General features: G+C 43.1%; 1 protein-coding gene across 1 annotated transcript; it reads left to right on the top strand.

Moving 5' to 3' along the window:
* Positions 1-9,858: 9,858 nt before the first annotated feature.
* Positions 9,859-21,515, top strand: LOC138951730 (uncharacterized). The gene is made up of 6 exons (XM_070323290.1): positions 9,859-11,282; positions 14,316-14,480; positions 15,527-15,727; positions 16,787-16,927; positions 17,994-18,166; positions 18,772-21,515. The coding sequence occupies exons 1-6, from the start codon at positions 11,138-11,140 to the stop codon at positions 19,864-19,866; spliced, it is 1,920 nt and encodes a 639-aa protein (XP_070179391.1). The 5' UTR covers positions 9,859-11,137; the 3' UTR covers positions 19,867-21,515.
* The last annotated feature ends 107 nt before the right edge of the window (positions 21,516-21,622 follow it).

Below are 21,622 nucleotides of genomic sequence, written 5' to 3'. Positions count from 1 at the left end.
TCGTTCATTTTGTGAGTAAGCTGTGAAATGAGAATCGTTCTTTAGTTTATGTTAAGGTCGACAGTGGGTCTAATTTACGACTTTGAGGACAGCATCCGGTTTGTGGGGGCTATATTTGAAACAAGAGAGAGCCGACGTCTTTCAAGGACACGTCTTTTAAAGTGTAAAGGGTACTACAAGTGACTCAGTTTTCGTGTTTTGATAGACCTGCTAGGGTGTGACCTGGTTTTTTAAGGATTTGATGCTGCATGTTTTTGATGCTTGTAGGTCCATTTAATGCCAATCTTTAAGGAAGTTTTGGATTTTATGTTCCTTTAGGAACCCTTTGGTTGTGTTATGCCGTATATGGCGTATAAAGTATTTGCTGTACAGTACTTGATGTGGACACACATATCATCATTGATTTCCGTGTGTCGAATTTTTGACGTTTTTCGGACAACATCCGGTGTGTGGAGGCTACATTTGTTAGTGGGAAAACGAGATAGCCATCGGTTTCTAATGACAAAGTGTAAAACAACCGCGGTCGCACAAATGACTCATCGTGTTTTGATAGATAGCGCAAGTCCTCCTGTACTGCTAGGTGACATGTTTTAAGGATTTTGTGCCAGCTGTTTTTAAGTATTTTATGTCCAGTTTGTATGTCCATTTTACGCCCAGTTAATGGACTTGTGGGGTTTTATGACCATTTGTTTTTCGAGGATCCCTTGGCCGGAATTATTTCTGCCTTATATAGCGTATCGGATATTCGTTGAATTTTGATTGGGACCAGATGCCATCGTTCATTCGAGTGATGACTAGTTAAGTTAAGGTAGACAGTGTGTTTCAACTCAACTTTCTACGATCTGAATTTCTTAAGTTACGTCCCAACAACTTGTTTCTTTGGTTTCTGAAACAGTATGATTCCAGTCCAAAAATCCGATTAATAAGACAAAGTTACATGTGCACCCATGACAACAGCACATCTTCTACATGAATGCCCGCTGCAGTATCAATCAATCAATCAATATGAGGCTTATATCGCGCGTATTCCGTGGGTACAGTTCCAAGCGCAGGGATTTATTTTTATTTTTTTATTTTATGCAATTTATATCGCGCACATATTCAAGGCGCAGGGATTTATTTATGCCGTGTGAGATGGAATTTTTTTACACAATACATCACGCATTCACATCGGCCAGCAGATCGCAGCCATTTCGGCGCATATCCTACTTTTCACACTATTATTGCACGTCACACGGGTATTTTTATCTATGCCTATACAATTTTGCCAGGAAAGACCCTTTTGTCAATCGTGGGATCTTTAACGTGCACACCCCAATGTAGTGTACACGAAGGGACCTCGGTTTTTCGTCTCATCCGAAAGACTAGCGCTTGAACCCACCACCTAGGTTAGGAAAGGGGGGGAGAAAATTGCTAACGCCCTGACCCAGGGTCGAACTCGCAGCCTCTCGCTTCCGAGCGCAAGGGCGTTACCACTCGGCCACCCAGTAGGAAAAAAGACGCACAGCTTGGCCGGATGAGACCTCTCTGCAGGAGAAACTTTGTATGAACCTGGTGGCCCTGAAGAAGACAGCAGCATTTGTGCGTGCCACGGGAGTGAAGGTCTGAGAGGAGCGAACGAGAAGAAGAAGAGAAATTGAGCGAATGTGTTCGGTGTGTTACTGTGGCATAGATAGCTCCTTAAACTGCAAGTGAAATGTAACAAGGCCTATGTACTGTACATATCTGTATTTAAGCTCTCTTTGTACAAATCTGAATCACCTTTTCTAACCCTTGATTTTATAAAGTGGCTCTGAAATTGTATCACTTTTTATAAAGTTCCATTTCGGAAAATAAACGTATACTTTTAAAATCCTACCACCAACTCATGTCCCTAATAGAAACAGTTTCTGTGAGGACGTGAACTCCCCCTTTAGTTTCCAAGAAGATAAAGGTGGGTAACTTGGACCGGGCGATTAACTCCCAGTTCCCAAAAATACTTACAGATGGAACGCCCTAACTGGTTATTGAACAAACGGGCAATTTGACCGGCTGACATTTGCTGACAAAAACATGGATTCAAAACAGTAACAGCGTCTCAGGTTCCACATGTTTGCATTTTGCATTAAAATTTCATTTCTCTAAAAGTCACGAATTTGTGTGTAGAGCTGTTTATTAACACACAATAGCAAACTATTTGCTAGATGCAGCGGTACAACATCATCGCATGTCACATTAACGCCACTTACACAGAGCCACGTGCTCAACGCATTTTGTTACTAAGTTCGTTTGTATGCATGCAACGTATAAATTGGACCTCTGCTCGGATGAAAAATTGTGCCACTGGTCCTTCTTCTTCTTCTTCGGCGTTCCAGGATTTTTGGCCTCAGGTCAGACTTCAAGTTTTGTAGCTTGAATAAAGCTAGTGGTCAGGATCAGGGAGTCTTTGGTGCCCCAGAGTTGCTCCTGCAGTGTGGCACCTTGTGGCCAGTGATCTGTTCTGGCTTCCTGGTGGAGCGGGCAGGTCTGCAGGATGTGCTCCGGGGTCTGTGGGCCTGTTTCGCACGGGCAGTTCGGTGTGTGCGACAGACCAAGGCGGTGCATGTGGGCACGCAGTCGACAGTGTCCAGTCCGTAGGCGGAAGAGGATGGTCTGCTGATGGCGCTGTAAGTTGGGCGTCTGATCATCAGATGGCAGGCTGTGTTGGGCATTCCAGGTGGTTTGGTAGTGTCTTTTCACCAGGGTTTTGGCTTCACTGTAAGAGACTGTTGGTCTTGTCTGCTCCAGATGGCTGCCAGTCTTGGCCAGTCTGTCCGCTTCCTCGTTCCCTGAGAGGCCACAGTGAGCAGGGATCCACTGGACAGCGACGTTTGTGCTCTGGGAGAGAGTACAAAGAAGACGCTGGGTGTCTCGTTCCAGCTGCTCTTTGGGCGACTGCAGGCTTTGGACGGCGGATCTGCAGTCGGTCAGGAAGACGGCGTGAGAGGGTGGGTGTTCGCTGACCAGGCTAACTGCTTCTCTGAGAGCGGTGAGTTCTGCCCGGTAGTTGGATGACAGCTCTCCGGCAGGCAGGGATCTTGAAAGGGTGTGTCCGTCTGGGTAGCGTACCAGGATCCCGCTTCCTCCGTTTTTGATGGCACCATCTGAGGACCCGTCAGTGTAGATGTGAGTCCATACTGAGGCGTTGTAGTCCTGGTGCATCATCTCCAGCGTGAGGTTCTTGAGGACTGCGTCCTGCTGCTCTCTCTTACTGGTCACTCCTGGCATGTCAGTAACAAAGAGCACCTTGCTGAGCTGGCTGTTCCACTCTTCAGCGTCTTGGAGGGGCTCTTGTTCTTCAGGGGTGCGTGGTAGGAAGCTGGTTTGGGTTCTCTCTAGCTGCTTGGCCAGATGGTTGAAACTGCTTCTTTTCAGCCTGTTCTTCGTCATCTGTTGGGTGTGCTGGTGTGCTGGGTGAGAGGGGAGTCGTTGCAGCTTCTCGTACTGCACGATGACCTTCTCTTCTCGTCGGTGGTCCAGGGAAGGGAGTCTGGTGGTGGCTTCAAGGGCGTGTATGGGCGTAGTTTTCAGTCCCCCTGTGATGATGCGCATGCTTGCGTTCTGCACTTTGTTGAGCCGGCTGGTGTTGCTCTTCGCAGCTGTGGCCCAGGCTGCAGCTCCATACTCCATCACAGGGCGGACGTGTCCCGTATACACCTGTCTGAGGATGTTGCTGCTGGCTCCCCACTTTGTGCCAGCCAGTTTCTTCATGATGGAGAGTCTTCTCGTAGCCCTCTTCTCCGCCTCTTTGATGTGTGGGTTCCAGGTGAGCTTCTTGTCTAGCTTGATACCTAGGTAGGTAGGGGTGTCTTCCTGTGGTATTGCCTGGTTGTTGATGGTCAGTTTGAGGGTCTCTTTGGAATTGGAGAGGGAGAAGCAGGTGGCTACGGTCTTGAGGCTGTTCACGGTGACACACCAGTCTGTCGCCCACTTAGAGGTGATGTTGAGGGCCTCCTGCATCCGGACTTTGGCGGTTGCGGTGGACTCGGCAGCGCTCCACATCGCAAGGTCATCGGCGTGTAGGGCTTTGGAGATGTGTCTGGACAGGCTATTGGTGATGTCGTTGATGAAGACGACGAAGAGGGTGGGGGATATTACTCCTCCCTGGGGGACTCCTTCCCTGATCTTCACAGCGTAGCTCAGGTTGCCGTCAAGCTTGACTCTCGCGGTTCTGTGGCACAGGAAGCTCTTGATCCAGTTGAACATTCGTCCAGCGATTCCTGCCGTCAATAGCTTCAGGAGGAGGCCTTCCTTCCACACCTTGTCGAAGGCCTTGGAGAGGTCAATGAAGGTGGCATTGACTTTCTTCTTCTCCTGGAAGGCATTCTCTATTGATTGGGTGAGGTAGATCAGCTGGTCTTCAGTACTCCTGTTCTTCCTGAAGGCAGACTGTTCATTGGTGATCAGGTTGTTGGTTTCCAGGTGCCACATCAGCCTCTTGTTGATCATGCGCTCGAGGGTCTTGCCGAGGCAGCTGAGTAGACTGATTGGTCTGTAGCTTGTCTTTTGCTTGCGGTTCTTGTCCTTCTTCAGGATGGGTATGATGATGGCCTCTTTCCATGCTGAGGGGAAGACGCCGGATCTCCACGACTGGTTCAAGAGCTCAAGGAGCTTAGTTCTGGCAGCAGGCCCGAGGTGCTTGATCATCTCGTTGCAGACTCCATCCTTTCCGGGCGCTTTCTTGCACTTGAGTCTTTTGATCGCATCGACGAGCTCTGCCATGGTAAGATCTGAGGTCATTGGTGGGGCTGCGTTTCTCTGCTGTCGGAGTCTGGTTTCAAGTTGTTCTGCAACTTCCTTCTTTCTTTGGGGTGGGACTTTGATGGTGCTCTCGGTCTCAAAGACGTCGGCAAGGAGATTTGCTGCTCTTTTTCCAGTGTGGAAGGTTCCGCTGTCTTCTAGTACTGTAGGTCCCCGCGTGGCCATGCTGTCTTCGTTTAGAATTTTGGTGAGACGCCAGAGTTTCCCTGTGTCTGAATCGAGGCCAATGGTGGAGGTGATTTCCTGCCAGCTTTGTTGCAGTTCTTGTGTCTTGGTCTTGTTGAAATTCTGGCCACTGGTCCAATAAATCCGACGCATTATATCATCGTAAGTGAAAGTTGGACCAGTTCTCTACAAATGCAGCATGTGATCATGACATATAAAGTGTTGAATTTGTTAATTTGGTGAGTGAGATGTCTGGCAATCAGCTGCGCAACATTATCTTCTTGTGGTTGTTTTTTTTAAATAAAGCCCCAAATAAACGAACGGAATGTGGACGATCAATACTTCTTTTTTGAGAACGTGCCAATGATGAATATTTGAATTGTGTTTATTCTACTTTAGTCGGAGTAATGCTTTTATGCTATCTTTGATGATTGTTTACAAATGTGTTGTGATTTGTTTGTTGTTTGATCCAACTTACACCATATCATCATGTGGTCCAACTTACACCATATTATCATGTGGTCCAACTTACACCATATTATCATGTGGTCCAACTTACACCATATTATCATGTGGTCCAACTTACACCATATCATCATGTGGTCCAACTTACACCATATCATCATGTGGTCCAACTTACACCATATCATCATGTGGTCCAACTTACACCATATCATCATGTGGTCCAACTTACACCATATCATCATGTGGTCCAACTTACACCATATCATCATGTGGTCTAACTTACACCATATCATCATGTGGTCCAACTTACACCATATCATCATGTGGTCTAACTTACACCATATCATCATGTGGTCCAACTTACACCATATCATCATGTGGTCCAAATTACCCGACGTGGTGATTAAGTTGGTCTTTAACAATCGAATTTTTATTTTTCATTTTCCTGCCTTTAAATATATTTGTTTTTAGTTTTTGATGTGTGTGTGTGAGTTTGGCTACCACTAGGCTCAAGAACAGTAACGGACATTTTGACCTTATCAGCAAGCCATATAATATTGCGCAATTTGCTTAGGTGGTGCAACATTGCCCCCTTTACCATACAACTTTTGTGGCGATACATCATGTATATTTTTAAGCAAAAACGTCACTTTGATTATCAAAGCCAGAAAAAGGATTTTTTACGTTGAGGCGGCACTGTCACAAGCTCATTTTTCGATTAAATTGATTGACATTTTGGTCACGCAGTCTTCGACGAAGCCCGGACTATGGGATTGCATTTCAACTTGGAAGATTAATAATTAATTAATGAGTTTGGTCATTAAAAATTGCTAAATTCTAATACAAATTAAAATGTTAGCAATCGATCCATAAATGATTTCATCTTATTTTTTATCATTTCCTGATTCCAACAAAATATAGATATGTTATGTTTGGATAAACAACAAGCTCAGAAAGTTAAAAAGAATTCAAAAAAAGCGCGCTTTCCTGCCAAGCACAAACTCTACTGCGCTATACAGGCTTGTCAATTTCACTGCGTTTTCCACGTGAAAAGTGTCAGTGATTTCCTAGCCGCGGGGATTGACGAAGCTGTATTGTCTCGGTGAAAAAATACAGTGCGTTCTGTGATTTCGACAGATTGACTTAAATGTAGTAATTTCGCCTTACGTGACTTGTTTTTGTTTTCTTTTTGGAAGTTCATTCAGCAAACAGTCAGGGTGTTGATTTTTGGCATGTGACCAAGTGGAAGGATGGTCTTATCCCATGTTAGAGCCATGCTAGATCCCAGACACTGAGGCAAACTGTTTTCCCGAGGCGGAGATGGCGCCCTGTAATAAACATCCTTCGTGCACGTTTTAGTATGATGGAATAATCATCCTGTAGGCACGGTTTAGTTTTATTTAATAATCATCGTACGGGCACGTTTTAGTTCGACTGCAAGGCCGTTGTGGTGGACAGAAATACTGTCATGGAAGATCCGAACAGAAATACTATAACGGAAGGTCCGAACAGAAATACTATAATGGAAGGTCCGAACAGAAATACTATAATGGAAAGTCCGAACAGAAATACTATAATGGAAGGTCCGAACAGAAATACTATAATGGAAGGTCCGAACAGAAATACTATAATGGAAGGTCCGAACAGAAATACTATAATGGAAGGTCCGAACAGAAATACTATAATGGAAAGTCCGAACAGAAATACTATAATGGAAAGTCCGAACAGAAATACTATAATGGAAGGTCCGAACAGAAATACTATAATGGAAGGTCCGAACAGAAATACTATAATGGAAGGTCCGAACAGCGATACTATAATGGAAGGTCCGAACAGAAATACTATAATGGAAGGTCCGAACAGAAATACTATAATGGAAGGTCCGAACAGAAATACTATAATGGAAAGTCCGAACAGAAATACTATAATGGAAGGTCCGAACAGAAATACTATAATGGAGGTCCGAACAGAAATACTATAATGGAAGGTCCGAACAGCGATACTATAATGGAAGGTCCGAACAGAAATACTATAATGGAAGGTCCGAACAGAAATACTATAATGGAAGGTCCGAACAGAAATACTATAATGGAAGGTCCGAACAGAAATACTATAATGGAGGTCCGAACAGAAATACTATAATGGAAAGTCCGAACAGAAATACTATAATGGAAGGTCCGAACAGAAATACTATAATGGAAAGTCCGAACAGAAATACTATAATGGAAGGTCCGAACAGAAATACTATAATGGAGGTCCGAACAGAAATACTATAATGGAAGGTCCGAACAGAAATACTATAATGGAAGGACCGAACAGAAATACTATAATGGAAGGACCGAACAGAAATACTATAATGGAAGGACCGAACAGAAATACTATAATGGAGGTCCGAACAGAAATACTATAATGGAAGGTCCGAACAGAAATACTATAATGGAAGGACCGAACAGAAATACTATAATGGAAGGTCCGAACAGAAATACTATAATGGAAGGTCCGAACAGAAATACTATAATGGAAGGTCCGAACAGAAATACTATAATGGAAAGTCCGAACAGAAATACTATAATGGAAGGTCCGAACAGAAATACTATAATGGAAGGTCCGAACAGAGATACTATAATGGAAAGTCCGAACAGAAATACTATAATGGAAGGTCCGAACAGAAATACTATAATGGAAGGTCCGAACAGAAATACTATAATGGAAAGTCCGAACAGAAATACTATAATGGAAGGTCCGAACAGAAATACTATAATGAAAGGTACGAACAGATATACTATAATGGAGGTCCGAACAGAAATACTATAATGGAAGGTCCGAACAGCGATACTATAATGGAAGGTCCGAACAGAAATACTATAATGGAAGGTCCGAACAGAAATACTATAATGGATGGTCCGAACAGAAATACTATAATGGAAGGTCCGAACAGAAATACTATAATGGAAGGTCCGAACAGAAATACTATAATGGAAGGTCCGAACAGAAATACTATAATGGAAGGTCCGAACAGAAATACTATAATGGAAGGTACGAACAGAAATACTATAATGAAAGGTACGAACAGATATACTATAATGGAAGGTACGAACAGAAATACTATAATGAAAGGTACGAACAGATATACTATAATGGAGGTCCGAACAGAAATACTATAATGGAAGGTCCGAACAGCGATACTATAATGGAAGGTCCGAACAGAAATACTATAATGAAAGGTACGAACAGATATACTATAATGGAGGTCCGAACAGAAATACTATAATGGAAGGTCCGAACAGAAATACTATCATGAAAAGTCCGAACAGAAATACTATAATGGAAGAATCCGAACAGAAATACTATAATGGAAGGTCCGAACCTGACACCTCAAAAACAATTAAATAATCAATGATCAGAATAAGAAGCTCCCACACATATACTCATTTCAGCATGACCCTCGCGCAGAAGCGCGATGAACGTGCGAGGTAAGTAGATCAGCTTGGGCGGTCATGGTCTGTGCTATGGTTGCACGAGGATATAAACACAATTGCATGGATACAGGTTTTTGTATTAACAGCTGCTGTGTGCGAGCACCATGCATTGTCAGAAAATTACCCCCCGCAGCAGGACCACAGCTGCCACAATCAAAACAGGTTTCAATGGTCATTGTTCACGAGGCAAACACTACAGTGGATTCATTACACTATATATGCTCCAGTGAAACTGATAGTGAAAAAGTCGGGTATGATGTGGCGGTGGTGCATTGACTGATGATTATGTTTTAATGCGCGTATATGTATGCGAATATATCGTCATTATTTGTTAGACATGTGAGAGATGGGTTAAATGTGTTAAATTGTGTTTTGTCGCTGTTGTGTTACAGTGGCAGCTTTGAAACAGTTGATACATGGATCTCATCGTCGTGTGTGTAGATGTAGGCTCCTCAAGAGCTATCTAATGCCTGGTCTTCATCGCCAAAGCTGCCTGTAGTGAACCTTTTTAAACAGCTCCGCGGTGTACAGGGTATTGAATACTGGACTTTTGAGTAATGGTAGCATGTGTTTTGTGTTTAACTTTTTGTGGTCCACATCTTTGTCAAACGAGAGTATTCTTTGTTCGGGTGCGTTATTTAACTTGTCCAACTGGTCTCAATTTGGAAATGATAATTGGAATTACTGGAAGAATCTTTTAAGGAAAAAAAACACCGCTTGCAATAACCCTGAACTCCTTTTGTTGTGACACTTCTTATAATATAAATGTGGTTCAATTTGGTCGATGCACACAAAAAGAAAAAAATGAAAGCATTATTGACCACACAGGGGTGTACCCCAAAATTCGTTTAGTTGAATCTACTCATCTGGCGTATCTCTGGGCTTCAGATACATTCTTGTGTCAAAGTACATTAGCTGTGACTTGGTACGATAGAACCCCCCCCCCCCCCTTTTTTTTTTAAGACCTCTAAACATCTGAGAAAATCAGGTCTGGAAAGAAGGGAGTCTCAAAAGGGAGACTTTACTGTATCAGTATAAGCCTGGAGATTTTTTTCTTTTCGGTTAGTTTGATTAGGCCTAAAAAAAAAAAATAGGTGTGGTTACGGTAACCCGACCTACCCTATTTTTAGGGGCCGACCCTATAACGTTTTATTACATTTGTAAAAAAAAATAAAAAAAAAACCGAGTGCAGAAAACGCAATGAAAGCAAAAGCGCTCGAGTCGCACACTTATTACCCTGTCAAGTAGGTTTAATTTGTACACATTAGAAAAAAAAGTTTAAAAAAAAAGTGATTGCCTACCTTCCTACCCTATTTTTTTGGGCTATGTTACCTTAACCACACCTATTTTTTGTGTGGCCTTAATCGACAAAACTATCCTTTTTTAAATGGCCAAAGAGTTTCATGTTTTCTTCTTCTTCTTGTCGATCACACTAGTTATATTGTCAGCCCGGACAGCGAGACGAATGATGCCGTCTTCTCCAGGTCTTCCTTTCCTCCGTACAGCTTGCAGTGGAGGGAGACTGCAGTTGGCCACATGTTTTAAATGTAATTATTTGTCCTGAACTATCGAATGTCGTCTGACAATCCAAACTGCAGAGTTACAGACAAAAATGCTAGCCAGTAATATGTCATATTCTCCTCGAAATTAGAAGCAGTATGAATAGAACAGTGTATTGAAGCTGAACCGTTTGCCACTCATTTGTCGTACCGGCGGGAGACTCCATCATCGTCATAATCGAATATTTGCAACAGTTCTGAAAGTTTGTTTTTCTTCCCACAAATATTCTTTTGGGTTTTCTAAAGAATGACTCTTGAAATTAGCAAAGTTCATGCATTGTTGATTATAAATAATACCATGATATAGAACCCTTGTCATCTTTTTTTTAAAGCGCCATCTTCAATGCGAACTGGACAAAAACAAAGACTTCAGTATGCAGTGAATGACAATCTTTTTCAACGAAGCTCGATAGGAACTATATAACGTCTTCTTTGAAGTGATGATCATGTGCTCTCGTGGAAAATATTGCTTTTGGTAAAAAAAACAAATCAAGCAAAACCTAATAAAATTGCTCAACCAGGCAATAACTACTTCAAAGACTGTGTGGTGAAAGACCATCGTTATCATCGTAAACACTGACCAGGCAGGCGATGAAGACTTCAAGGAACAGCTTAATAAAGTGGTCCGGCATATGAGTTCTGCACTGTGGATATAACGCTCTTCAGTCTTGCACAGACAGTACACAGCTGATGATGGGTACAAGCATGCTAGTGATCATCGTGCTGTTGATTATGGGCTACTTGGTGGTGGGAACCTACGTCTTCATGGCCCTCGAAGGCGGCTACGAGATACAGCGGCAAGCAGATCTGCTTAACACCCTGGAATGGTTTCTTGGTGAGGAGATTGGCTCTTGATTATGTTTTGTTTTCTTGATCAGTATGTACAGCTAAAACACTATTGGTTCTTAGTGGTATTTTCTGTTTCTAGTACAGCCAAATAGTTATTGGTTCTTGGCGGTATTTTTCGTTTCCAGTACAGCGAAATAGTTATTGGTTCTTGACGGTATTTTTTGTTTCCAGTACAGCCAAATAGTTATTGGTTCCTTAAGGTATTTTTTATTTCTAGTACAGCCAAATAGTTATTGGTCCTTGACGGTATTTTTTGTTTTCAGTACAGCCAAATAGTTATTGCATCTTGACGGTATTATTTGTTTCTAGTACAGCCAAATAGCTATTGGTTCTTGGCGGTATTTCTTGTTTCCGGTACAGGCAAATTGTTATTGGTTCTTGGCGGTATTTTTTGTTTCTAGTACAGCCAAATAGTTATTGGCTCTTGACGGTATTTTTTTTCCGGTACAGCCAAATAGTTATTGGTTCTGGACGGTATTTTTTGTTTCTAGTACAGCCAAATAGTTATTGGTTCTTAACGGTATTTTTTGTTTCCGGTACAGCCAAATAGTTATTGGTTCTTTAAGGTATTTTTTTTCTAGTACAGCCAAATAGTTATTGGTTCTTGACGGTATTGTTTGTCTTCAGTACAGCCAAATAGTTATTGCATCTTGACGGTATTTTTTTTCTAGTACAGCCAAATAGTTATTGGTTCTTGACGATATTTTTTGTTTCCAGTACAGCCAAATAGTTATTGGTTCTTGGCGGTATTTTTTGTTTCTAGTACAGCCAAATAGTTATTGGCTCTTGACGGTATTTTTTGTTTCCGGTACAGCCAAATAGTTATTGGTTCTGGACAGTATTTTTTGTTTCTAGTACAGCCAAATAGTTATTGGTTCTTAACGGTATTTTTTGTTTCTAGTACAGCCAAATAGTTATTAGTTCTTGGCGGTATTTTTTGTTTCCAGTACAGCCAAATTGTTATTGGTTCTTTAAGGTATTTTTTGTTTCTAGTACAGCCAAATAGTTATTGGTTCTTGACGGTATTTTTTGTTTTCAGTACAGCCAAATAGTTATTGCATCTTGACGGTATTTTTTGTTTCCAGTACAGCCAAATAGTTATTGGTTCTTGACGGTATTTTTTGTTTCTAGTACAGCCAAATAGTTATTGGTTCTTGGCGGTATTTTTCGTTTCCAGTACAGCCAAATAGTTATTGGTTCTTGGCGGTATTTTTTGTTTCTAGTACAGCCAAATAGTTATTGGTTCTTGACGGTATTTTTTGTTTCTAGTACAGCCAAATAGTTATTGGTTCTTGACGGTATTTTTTTTCCAGTACAGCCAAATAGTTATTGGTTCTTTAAGGTATTTTTTGTTTCTAGTACAGCCAAATAGTTATTGGTTCTTAGCGGTATTTTTGTTTCCAACACAGCCAGGTATTAGTTACCTCTTAGCTATTTTGCTTTCTAATGCAGCCACAAATGTTTTTATTTTTGACTTCATTTTCCCCTGTACATCCGCAGGGCTCCTCAAACTGCGCGTCCCTGCGTCTTATACGCACTAGAAGCCGAAAACACGTACTAGATTTCCTGGAGGAGGCCCCGGGACGCACTAAACCTAAAAAGAGTGGATCCTGGGACGCACTAAATTTCCTTTATCGTACGTCCTGTAGGGAATGTTTTCAGACTGTAAAAGTACAGAAAGTGTGTATAGAAAGTGTGTTTGTGTGTGTTCCATTCAACAAGGTACAGCTGGAACACCTTCCTGTAATATTCCGATGAAAAAGACACTTCATAGTGGTGGATCACAATGTATTTAAAGTACACCGGGGCTTTGGGGCCTCTCGACTTTCGAGACCTCTGAACCTCCGCTAAGGCGGTCCATGGACCCTCTAAAAATTAAAAGTTGGGGTCCCGGGGCCGTGGGGAGCCCTGATCCAGACATGCATTCACTCTTGACTCTTTTTTCCAGTACTGTACAGCCAAATAGTCATGTTTTATTTCCTGAATAGCTAGATAGTAATTGGCTCTCGACTTTGTTCAGTGTGGGGGTTTTTTTTGGTTTGTTTTTGTTTGTTTCCAGCACAGCCTGGTATTTAAGTTTTGACTTTTATTCCGAGTGCAGCCAAAAATGAATTGGTTCTTGACTCTAAATTCACCCAGTACAACAAAATATGTATTGACTCTTGACTCTTTTTTTCCAGTACAGTCAAATGGCTATTGGTTATTGACTTGTCTATCTTTACTTTAGTTCACAAGTTGGTGTTTTTGTGCTTAATTCTATTTTTTGTTTCAAGGTACAGCTAGATAACACAGTTATTAGCTCTCGACAATTTGTTTTTCAGTACAGCGTTTGACTCTTATTTCTCTCTCTCTCTCTCTCTCTCTCTCTCTCTCTCTCTCTCTCTCTCTCTCTCTCTCTCTCTCTCTCTCTCTCTCTCTCTCTCTCTCTCTCTCTCTCTCTCTCTCTCTCTCTCTCTCTCTCTGACACAGCCAGTTAGTTATTATCTCTTGACTCTATTTTTTTTCTAGTGCAGCCCAAAAGATATTGGTTCTTGACTGTAATTCCCCGAGAAATCCAAAACTCACTGAACAACATCTGAGAATCGATTGTTCCCGCAAACACACTTTTTGCCAAAGAGCCAATCAACAAATATACAGAGTGTCTGATGAAGGCAGTTCCTTGATGACGTTTTCATCCAAAGGGTAGATGACGGAGATATCAGTTGATGGGTAGATGACGATGGTATGGACACGTGTTCGGTGAACGAGATGAACTGTAACAAATGACGCATTGATGACTGGATGAAGAATGGTTTCAGTTTTTGACATGTCATCCCCCGACGATGATATGGACACGTGTTTGGTGAACGAAATAAACTGTAACAAATGACGTATTACTGACTGGATGAAGAATGGTTTCATTATTTGACATGGCATCTCCCTGAGGTTGTTGTTGTTGTTGACAAGGCGCTGAGGGGGATGTAGGCTGTGCCTTATAAAATGAAAACGATGCTAATTAATAACATTATTTATTGCACAGGCAACAATACCTGCATTTCCAGAGAAAAGCTTCGACGCGTACTTGACTTTATCAACCGCGACCTTGACACCGCGCGCTACGTGCTACGTCACAACGTGACGAACAACGTGCAGTGGGACGGCGCGGGTGCTGCCTCATTCGTCTTGTCTGTCGTCACCACCATTGGTATGTTTGCTGGCCTATTGCTAAGTTTCATTAAAGGCACAGTACGCCTCCCGTAAACCATCACAGATACTGTCAGGCTTTTATACACAGTACAAACACTCTTTCGTTTAAACACTCGCCGCTTGAGAACATCCTAGGTGCCCTACGTAAAGAGCGAGCAAATTTCAAAGAATTCATTTAGGTGTGCATTGGAAAAGAAGTTTTTTGGGCAAATAATTCTTTCTTTAAAGTTTATGTCTGCCTGTCTGTCAACCGTGTGTGTGTGTGTGTGTGTGTGTGTGTGTGTGTGTGTGTGTGTGTGTGTGTGTGTGTATGTGTGTGTGCGGTGGCGGATTTCCCCCCTTCAGGGAAAAAGAAAGAGAGAGAGAGAGATATTGAGCTCAGGTGGCCCTAGATTGCAGCATTTTGCTTCCTTGAAAAAAACAAATTCCGGGGGGTCATGCCCACTGACCCCCTAGCATGCTCGGGCGCTTTGCGCCCTCAATTCAGGCGCTTCGCGCATTCAAGTTTGCCGCGCAAAAAAGTTTGGGTGAGCCCCCCCTACTTTAAGATCCTAGATCCGCCCTTGGTGTGTGTGTGTGTGTGTGGTGTGTGTGTGTGTGGTGTGTGTGTGTGTGTGTGGTGTGTGTGTGTGTGTGTGGTGTGTGTGTGTATGTGTGTGTGTGTGGTGTGTGTGTGTGTGTGGTGTGTGTGTGTGTGTGTGTGGTGTGTGTGTGTGTGTGTGTGTGGTGTGTGTGTGTGTGGTGTGTGTGTGTGGCGTGTGTTAGTGTGTTGGTGTGTGTGTGTGTGTGTGTGTGTGTGTGTGTGTAGTAGTAGTAGTAGTGGAAGGGGGATGGGGAGGTGGCTTTTATGAAGGCAGTTGCTCTCTCTGAATCACTGCACGGTCTAGCAGAGGTTGAAAACATCATATTTTTCATGACACTTTGAGATTCTAGAATTACCAGCAAATAATGAACATCTGTAGAGAGGCAATTTGTGACATGATGTAAACATAAAGAAACTGCACCATAATGTAAATAATAAGAGAAAACTGGATGTGTCTTCAGGTTACGGACATATTACACCCAAGACTGATAATGGCCGTATTGCAACCATGGTGTACGCAATGATCGGAATCCCGCTCATTCTCGTCTTTCTGACGGGAATTGGCGAGAAGTTGTACAGCCTGTCCCGGAGATGTTTAAACTGTCACCCTGGCAGGTGTACGTCCAGCAGAGCTCGTCGGAGATGCACCATTTTCCTTCAAGGTATATAGCTGGGAAATGGAACCCCACTTTCAAGACGCAATTGGTATATGAACAAAAAAGCTGGAAAGTTTCCCCAGGTGACCAGTCAGTCTCTGGGGAGGGGGTGTGTCTCAGACACGTGTACAGGAAGCATAATATGTCACTATATGTGACCCTCCACCACGAAATGAGTCGCAAGTCACCTCGCGCGGTTCTGCGCTAGGCTTGATATACTACATGTGGCCAACTGCAGTCTCCCTCCACTGCAAGCTGTACGGAGGAAAGGAAGACCTGGAGAAGACGGCATCATTCGTCTCGCTGTCCGGGCTGACAATATAACTAGTGTGATCGACAAGAAGAAGAAGAAAACATGAAACTCTTTGGCCATTTAAAAAAGGATAGTTTTGTCGATTAAGGCCACACAAAAAATAGGTGTGGTTAAGGTAACATAGCCCAAAAAAATAGGGTAGGAAGGTAGGCAATCACTTTTTTTTTAAACTTTTTTTTCTAATGTGTACAAATTAAACCTACTTGACAGGGTAATAAGTGTGCGACTCGAGCGCTTTTGTAAGTCCGGGGAGTGTCTGGTAACAGTGTGAGGGTCACCTTAGTCACAGGCTTATAACTCAAACAGTTTTCGCTCTTTTCAAAAACGGTTTTCACCACTGGATAGAGCATAACAAACTCTTTATGAAAATGTAAAAATATGAAAATCATGCAAAGGTGACATGCGACTCATTTCGTGGTGGAGGGTCACTATTTTACCGAGCAAAAGCATGGGTACTCCCTCTTTAACAATCCATACAAACCCGACAGAGTAATTTCCAAAAGTCGTCTATGCTCAGAGAGATATATATATGTAAGTGTGAGTGCCGTGTGTATGTGTGTGTGTGTGTAGGGGGGGTGGTGGTGAGAGAGTATAACTGTGTGGGTTGTTTGTTTATTTGTTTGCTTGTTTATTTGTTGTTGTTTTGTCTAGACTCCATTATATAACTCACATTTTAACGCCACAATACGTTAACAGAACGGATGTTTTGTTAATCAGATGCTTGAGAATTAATTGGTCAACCTCGCTGTCAGGTATTATAGGCATGATCATCATGTTCGTGATGCCCACGGTGGCCAATGTCAGGTTAGAGAGGTGGACAACACTGGAGGCCATCTACTACTGGTTCATCACGTTGACCACCATTGGCTTTGGGGATCTAGTGGCCGGAAACCGTAAGTGACCAACAATAACATTACCAACACATTATGTTTAGTGTCTGTGAAGGGCACAGTCCTTCATATGAAAACTGTTCGGATAACTATCTCAGATCTGGTTGGCCTAGTGGTAAGGCGTCCGCCCCGTGATCGGGAGGTCGTGGGTTCGAACCCCGGCCGGGTCATACCTAAGACTTTAAAATTGGCAATCTAGTGGCTGCTCCGCCTGGCGTCTGGCATTATGGGGTTAGTGCTAGGACTGGTTGGTCCGGTGTCAGAATAATGTGACTGGGTGAGACATGAAGCCTGTGCTGCGACTTCTGTCTTGTGTGTGGCGCACGTTATATGTCAAAGCAGCACCGCCCTGATATGGCCCTTCGTGGTCGGCGGGGCGTTAAGCAAACAAACAAACAAAAGATGTGGTCAGGCTGGGCGTTAAGCAAACCAAGAAACAAAAGCTCTGGTCAGGCTTTTGAAAGAAATAAGACAATCCCTCCACTTGGACACATACGAGAAATAAACATCTTAACTGCTTCTTGTGAAGGGCGGACATTTTTATTTTAAGCTAAAAATTTAGAAAATCTGTTTTATACAAATTAGGTCCCCTGTTACAAGATGCCAAGACAGCGCTCTTAGCTTTAGGTCGACGGGTTTCGATCGATCAGCCAGGTCTCATTCTTGGTGAAGACTTTTCAGTTCAATGTTGATGTTTAGGCCGACAGATTGACTCAATGAAATCTTATCGCCTTTCGTTTTAGTTTTGTAATATTATTTCTAAACCTGTTTACAAGTCATAATGATTAATCAATTTTTAGCATGCCCATGCCAGTTTTATTGCTGTAGTGCTTTGCAAGCATTGACAGATGTTTTCGTAGGATTCAATTGATTTATCACATCGTGTGTGTGTACATAAAACCCTGTACAAAGTAGCACGTCATGTTTACGCATGTTTCTGTTTATTTATTTTTTAACTACTCTCCTCTGTATGTTCAAATGTTCGGATAACCCTTTTTATGTTGACTAGAGAAAATATGCTGAGTATACTCACATCAAAAGCTTTCTGATGTTTTGTGCGTTCGTCCAGCGGTGAATCGCGACACGATGGATCGTAGCGACCTGGGTGCAGCTGTCCGCGTGATGAACCTGGCGTGGACAATGGTTGGTTTGTCCTACATCTCCATGATCATCACCTCTATCATGAAGTACTACGTCACCAGCACCGACAGGGTGGAACAACAGGCCTCTACCAGAGTCAAGGTCTGTCTGGCTGGCTGGCTGGCTGGCGGGCTGGCTGTGTGTGTGTGTGTGTGTGTGTGTGTGTGTGTGTGTGTGTGTGTGTGTGTGTCTGTATGAGTGTGTATGGATGCCTGCCTCTCTGCCTGCGTTCGTGCGTTCCCGCGAGTGTGCGGGCGTGCGTTTGTTAGTTTGTGTGTGTGTGTGTGTGTGTGTGTGTTTGTGTGTGTATGTGTGTGTGTGTGTGTGTGTGTGTGTGTGTGTGTGTGTGTCTGTGTCTGTGTGTGCTTGCTTGCTTTGAATGACTTTTGATCCTTACAAATCTTAGTTGTGATTTTCAAAATAGTAATAGCGATTATAGTATGTATTTGGTGCGTTTGTATGCTCGGTGTGTACAAGTTCGTGTGTGTGCCCAATTTGTGTGTATTTTTTCAATAGGTTATACTTTGTTTTTTGTCCATCTAGACTCGGGGGTGAATATGTTCACGTAATTTCTTTTTTTCTTTTTTTCCCTTTCTTTTTTTTGTAAAAATGTGTGCTGTTGTTTTGATTTTGTTGTTGTTCCTTGTTTGTTTGGTATATATGCATTATGTATAGAAATGTAATACTTTTTTTTACTCTCTTTCCAGAAACTTCTGCAGCGTGTCGGGGAGAAGCTTAACATTACCACCAACTCCACACAGACAGCAGACACACATCACACCGTCTTCACCATCCCACAAGCCACCAGTCAAGATGACGGCGACCTGGCCGACACGCTCGCTTTAGACATGGATGTGAAACTTGTTCGCTTCTCTGTCCTCTCTGAGAAAATTCAAGGACATGATGTAGGCTGTGGGCGCGAAAACGATCGCCCTTTATCAACTCAAGTGTCGTCGTCATCGCTTTGTGGTGGGCGATGTTGTCACTTTGCTGTGAAAATGGATAGATGTGGTGTTGGACCAAAAGAAAAAAGTAGGCAGTCGGTTTCCAGTGAATATAGCTCAGGATGTGGTGGTTGTTGTAGATTCCAAACAGGCCGCTGTTGTGATGACTTTCAGGGCAATTGCTGTTTGCATTGCCATACCGGTGAAGCTGATGTAGGAATGAATGCTGCAAGATGCTCACGGCAGCAATCGCCCCAAAAGACTGCAACATGCTTACACTTTCCTTTGCAAGATCTATCACTGAAAAGGACGCCTGTTGCAGATAACAGTGAGTGCAGCTCTTATCCTATTGTTATTGACAACAACGACAAGAGTGCATATGCGAGGGTAGACATCAGCAACGACGGTAAGAGTTGCGACACTTCTGAAGTAGACACGCAGAGTAACTGCAATGACGCATCCGATGTGAAAAAAGCTATTGTCCACAGCAGTTGTGACAAAACTAAACAGACGGACAACAGTGACACAATTGAGTCAGAAGCGAGCGGTAGGGATCGGGTCTCAGTAGAAGTAACAGTCGCCAGCATTGACAAAGATGGTGATGAAACAACAGACTCCAAGAATGGCAGTAATGTCAATGAGAAAAATGCCCAGCTGGAAGCCGACAACGGTTGCGACAACGTCTCCGCTGACACCAACGACGTAACTGTCAACAGCTTAGACGAATCGCTTAGCACGAACTCTAATAACAGTTCCAGTAGTAATCCCAACCAAAGACATCTCAGCAGAGTTGTTTCTGATTCCTACAATGTCAGTTCTGTCGATGTTTGTAATGAAACAACCCAACCCTACATATGAGCGACGGAACTATTCTACTGGCGATTGTAACGGAACAACGAAACAGCTGCACGAAGCAACCACTGAAAAGCAAGACACGCAGCAACTGACAGCGGTGTCATCAGTTCCCAAACAAAGTGCATCGAAACCTACTTTGTCCAGCATCCAGGGCGATTAACAGCAGTCAGTGTCTTGCGACGATAACCTAAAAAGGTTCCTGCAATGTACTGATCCTGATTCTGATCCTGACTGTCATCAGTTTACAAAACAGCTGCAACGAAACAAGCATGGCTAGCATCACCAACGGCGAGCGACATGTGTCATCAGTTGAATCGGAATCTTCCTAATTCCAGCATCAACGGCGTTTGACAGTAACGAAAGTCATCAGCTCTCGAAGCTGCTGCAACGAAGCATGCACAACCAGCATGTGACAGCAGTGTCATCCGTTCTCAAAGCAACTGCGAATAAACATGCACAACCCGCATCATCAGCATCAAGTGAGAGCAGTGTCATCAGTTCCCAAACAAAATGCATCGAAACCTGCTTTGTCCAGCATCCAGGGCGATTGACAGCAGTCAGTGTCATCAGTTTTCAAAGCAGCTGCAACAAAACGTGCACAACCGGCATCATCCACAGCGAGCGACATCAGTGTCATCAGTTCTATGACCAGTTGAATCGGAACCTTCCTAATTCCAGCATCAACCGCGTTTGACAGTAACGAAAGTCATCAGTTCTCGAAGCTGCTGCAACGAAGCATGCACAACCAGCATGTGACAGCAGTGTCATCCGTTCTTAAAGCAACTGCGAATAAACATGCACAACCCGCATCATCAGCATCAAATGACAGATAGCAGTTTGATCAGTTCTCAGACCAGTTGCATTGAAACCTATTTTGTCCGGCATCCACGGCGTTTGACAGCAACGAGTGTCATCAGTTTTCAAAGCAGGTGCAAGGAAACATGCAAAACCAACCCGACTAGAGTGTGACAGCAGTGTAATCAGTACTCTCACCAGTTCACCATTCTTGAAGACACATTTCTTCCCGTATTAAAGATCGCGTCAACTATCACAGATATGTCAAGGGTTTTTAGATAGAATGGAGGCATCCTTCCAATTAGACTCACTCCAAACATCAAAGACCTGGCTGCTTCCTGTGCAGAATGCGAATTTATTGCAAATTTATTTTCTCAAATTGGCAAAGGTGTCGCTTTAAAAAAAATGACTCAGCAAAAACAGAAACAAAATCACACTCTGCACCGGAAGCTGCCAGGCTTTTGACTCTTCGCATATGTCCAGGGTGACGCGTAGCCTAGTGGTTAGGATGTCGGCCTTCCGTGTGGAAGGTTCGGGGTTCGAATCCCGGCAGCGTCTGGTGTGTTAAGGTGGACATTTTCTCGATCGCCCGGGTCAACTTGTGTGCAGACCTGCTAGTGCCTTATCTCCGTTCGTGTGTACACACAAGCGCAAGACCAAGTACCCACGAAAAAGATCATGTCATCTATGACAGAGTTCGGTGGGTGGTAGAAACACGAAAAGACCCAGTAAGCATCCCCCCGGTATCAGAGTATGACTGCCTAAATGGCCTTGCACGTAAAAGCCCACTCGTACATGTTACGAGTGTACTTGAGAGTGTCATCCCACCAACCAAGAAGAAGAAGAAGAAAAAGAAGTGTATGTCAAAGTGGAACGATGTTCATGTCCCACGTAACAGCCTAGATAAATCTGCGGTTGTCTACATGATCATTTGCATCGACAGAAAAATATCGTTCTTGTTGGA

The sequence above is a fragment of the Littorina saxatilis genome, linkage group LG17 (assembly GCF_037325665.1).
Source record: "Littorina saxatilis isolate snail1 linkage group LG17, US_GU_Lsax_2.0, whole genome shotgun sequence".
In the NCBI taxonomy this organism is placed as follows: domain Eukaryota; kingdom Metazoa; phylum Mollusca; class Gastropoda; order Littorinimorpha; family Littorinidae; genus Littorina; species Littorina saxatilis.
Note: the sequence above shows the minus strand (reverse complement) of the source record. Positions and strands in the feature narration are given on the sequence as shown.

Coding starts and splice junctions, on each gene's coding strand:
- LOC138951730 (XM_070323290.1), top strand. CDS start 11,138: ATGATGGGTACAAGCATGCTAGTGATCATCGTGCTGTTGATTATGGGC. Junction 14,481..15,526: donor GTCTGTCGTCACCACCATTG/GTATGTTTGCTG, acceptor ATGTGTCTTCAG/GTTACGGACATATTACACCC. Junction 16,928..17,993: donor GGATCTAGTGGCCGGAAACC/GTAAGTGACCAA, acceptor GCGTTCGTCCAG/CGGTGAATCGCGACACGATG.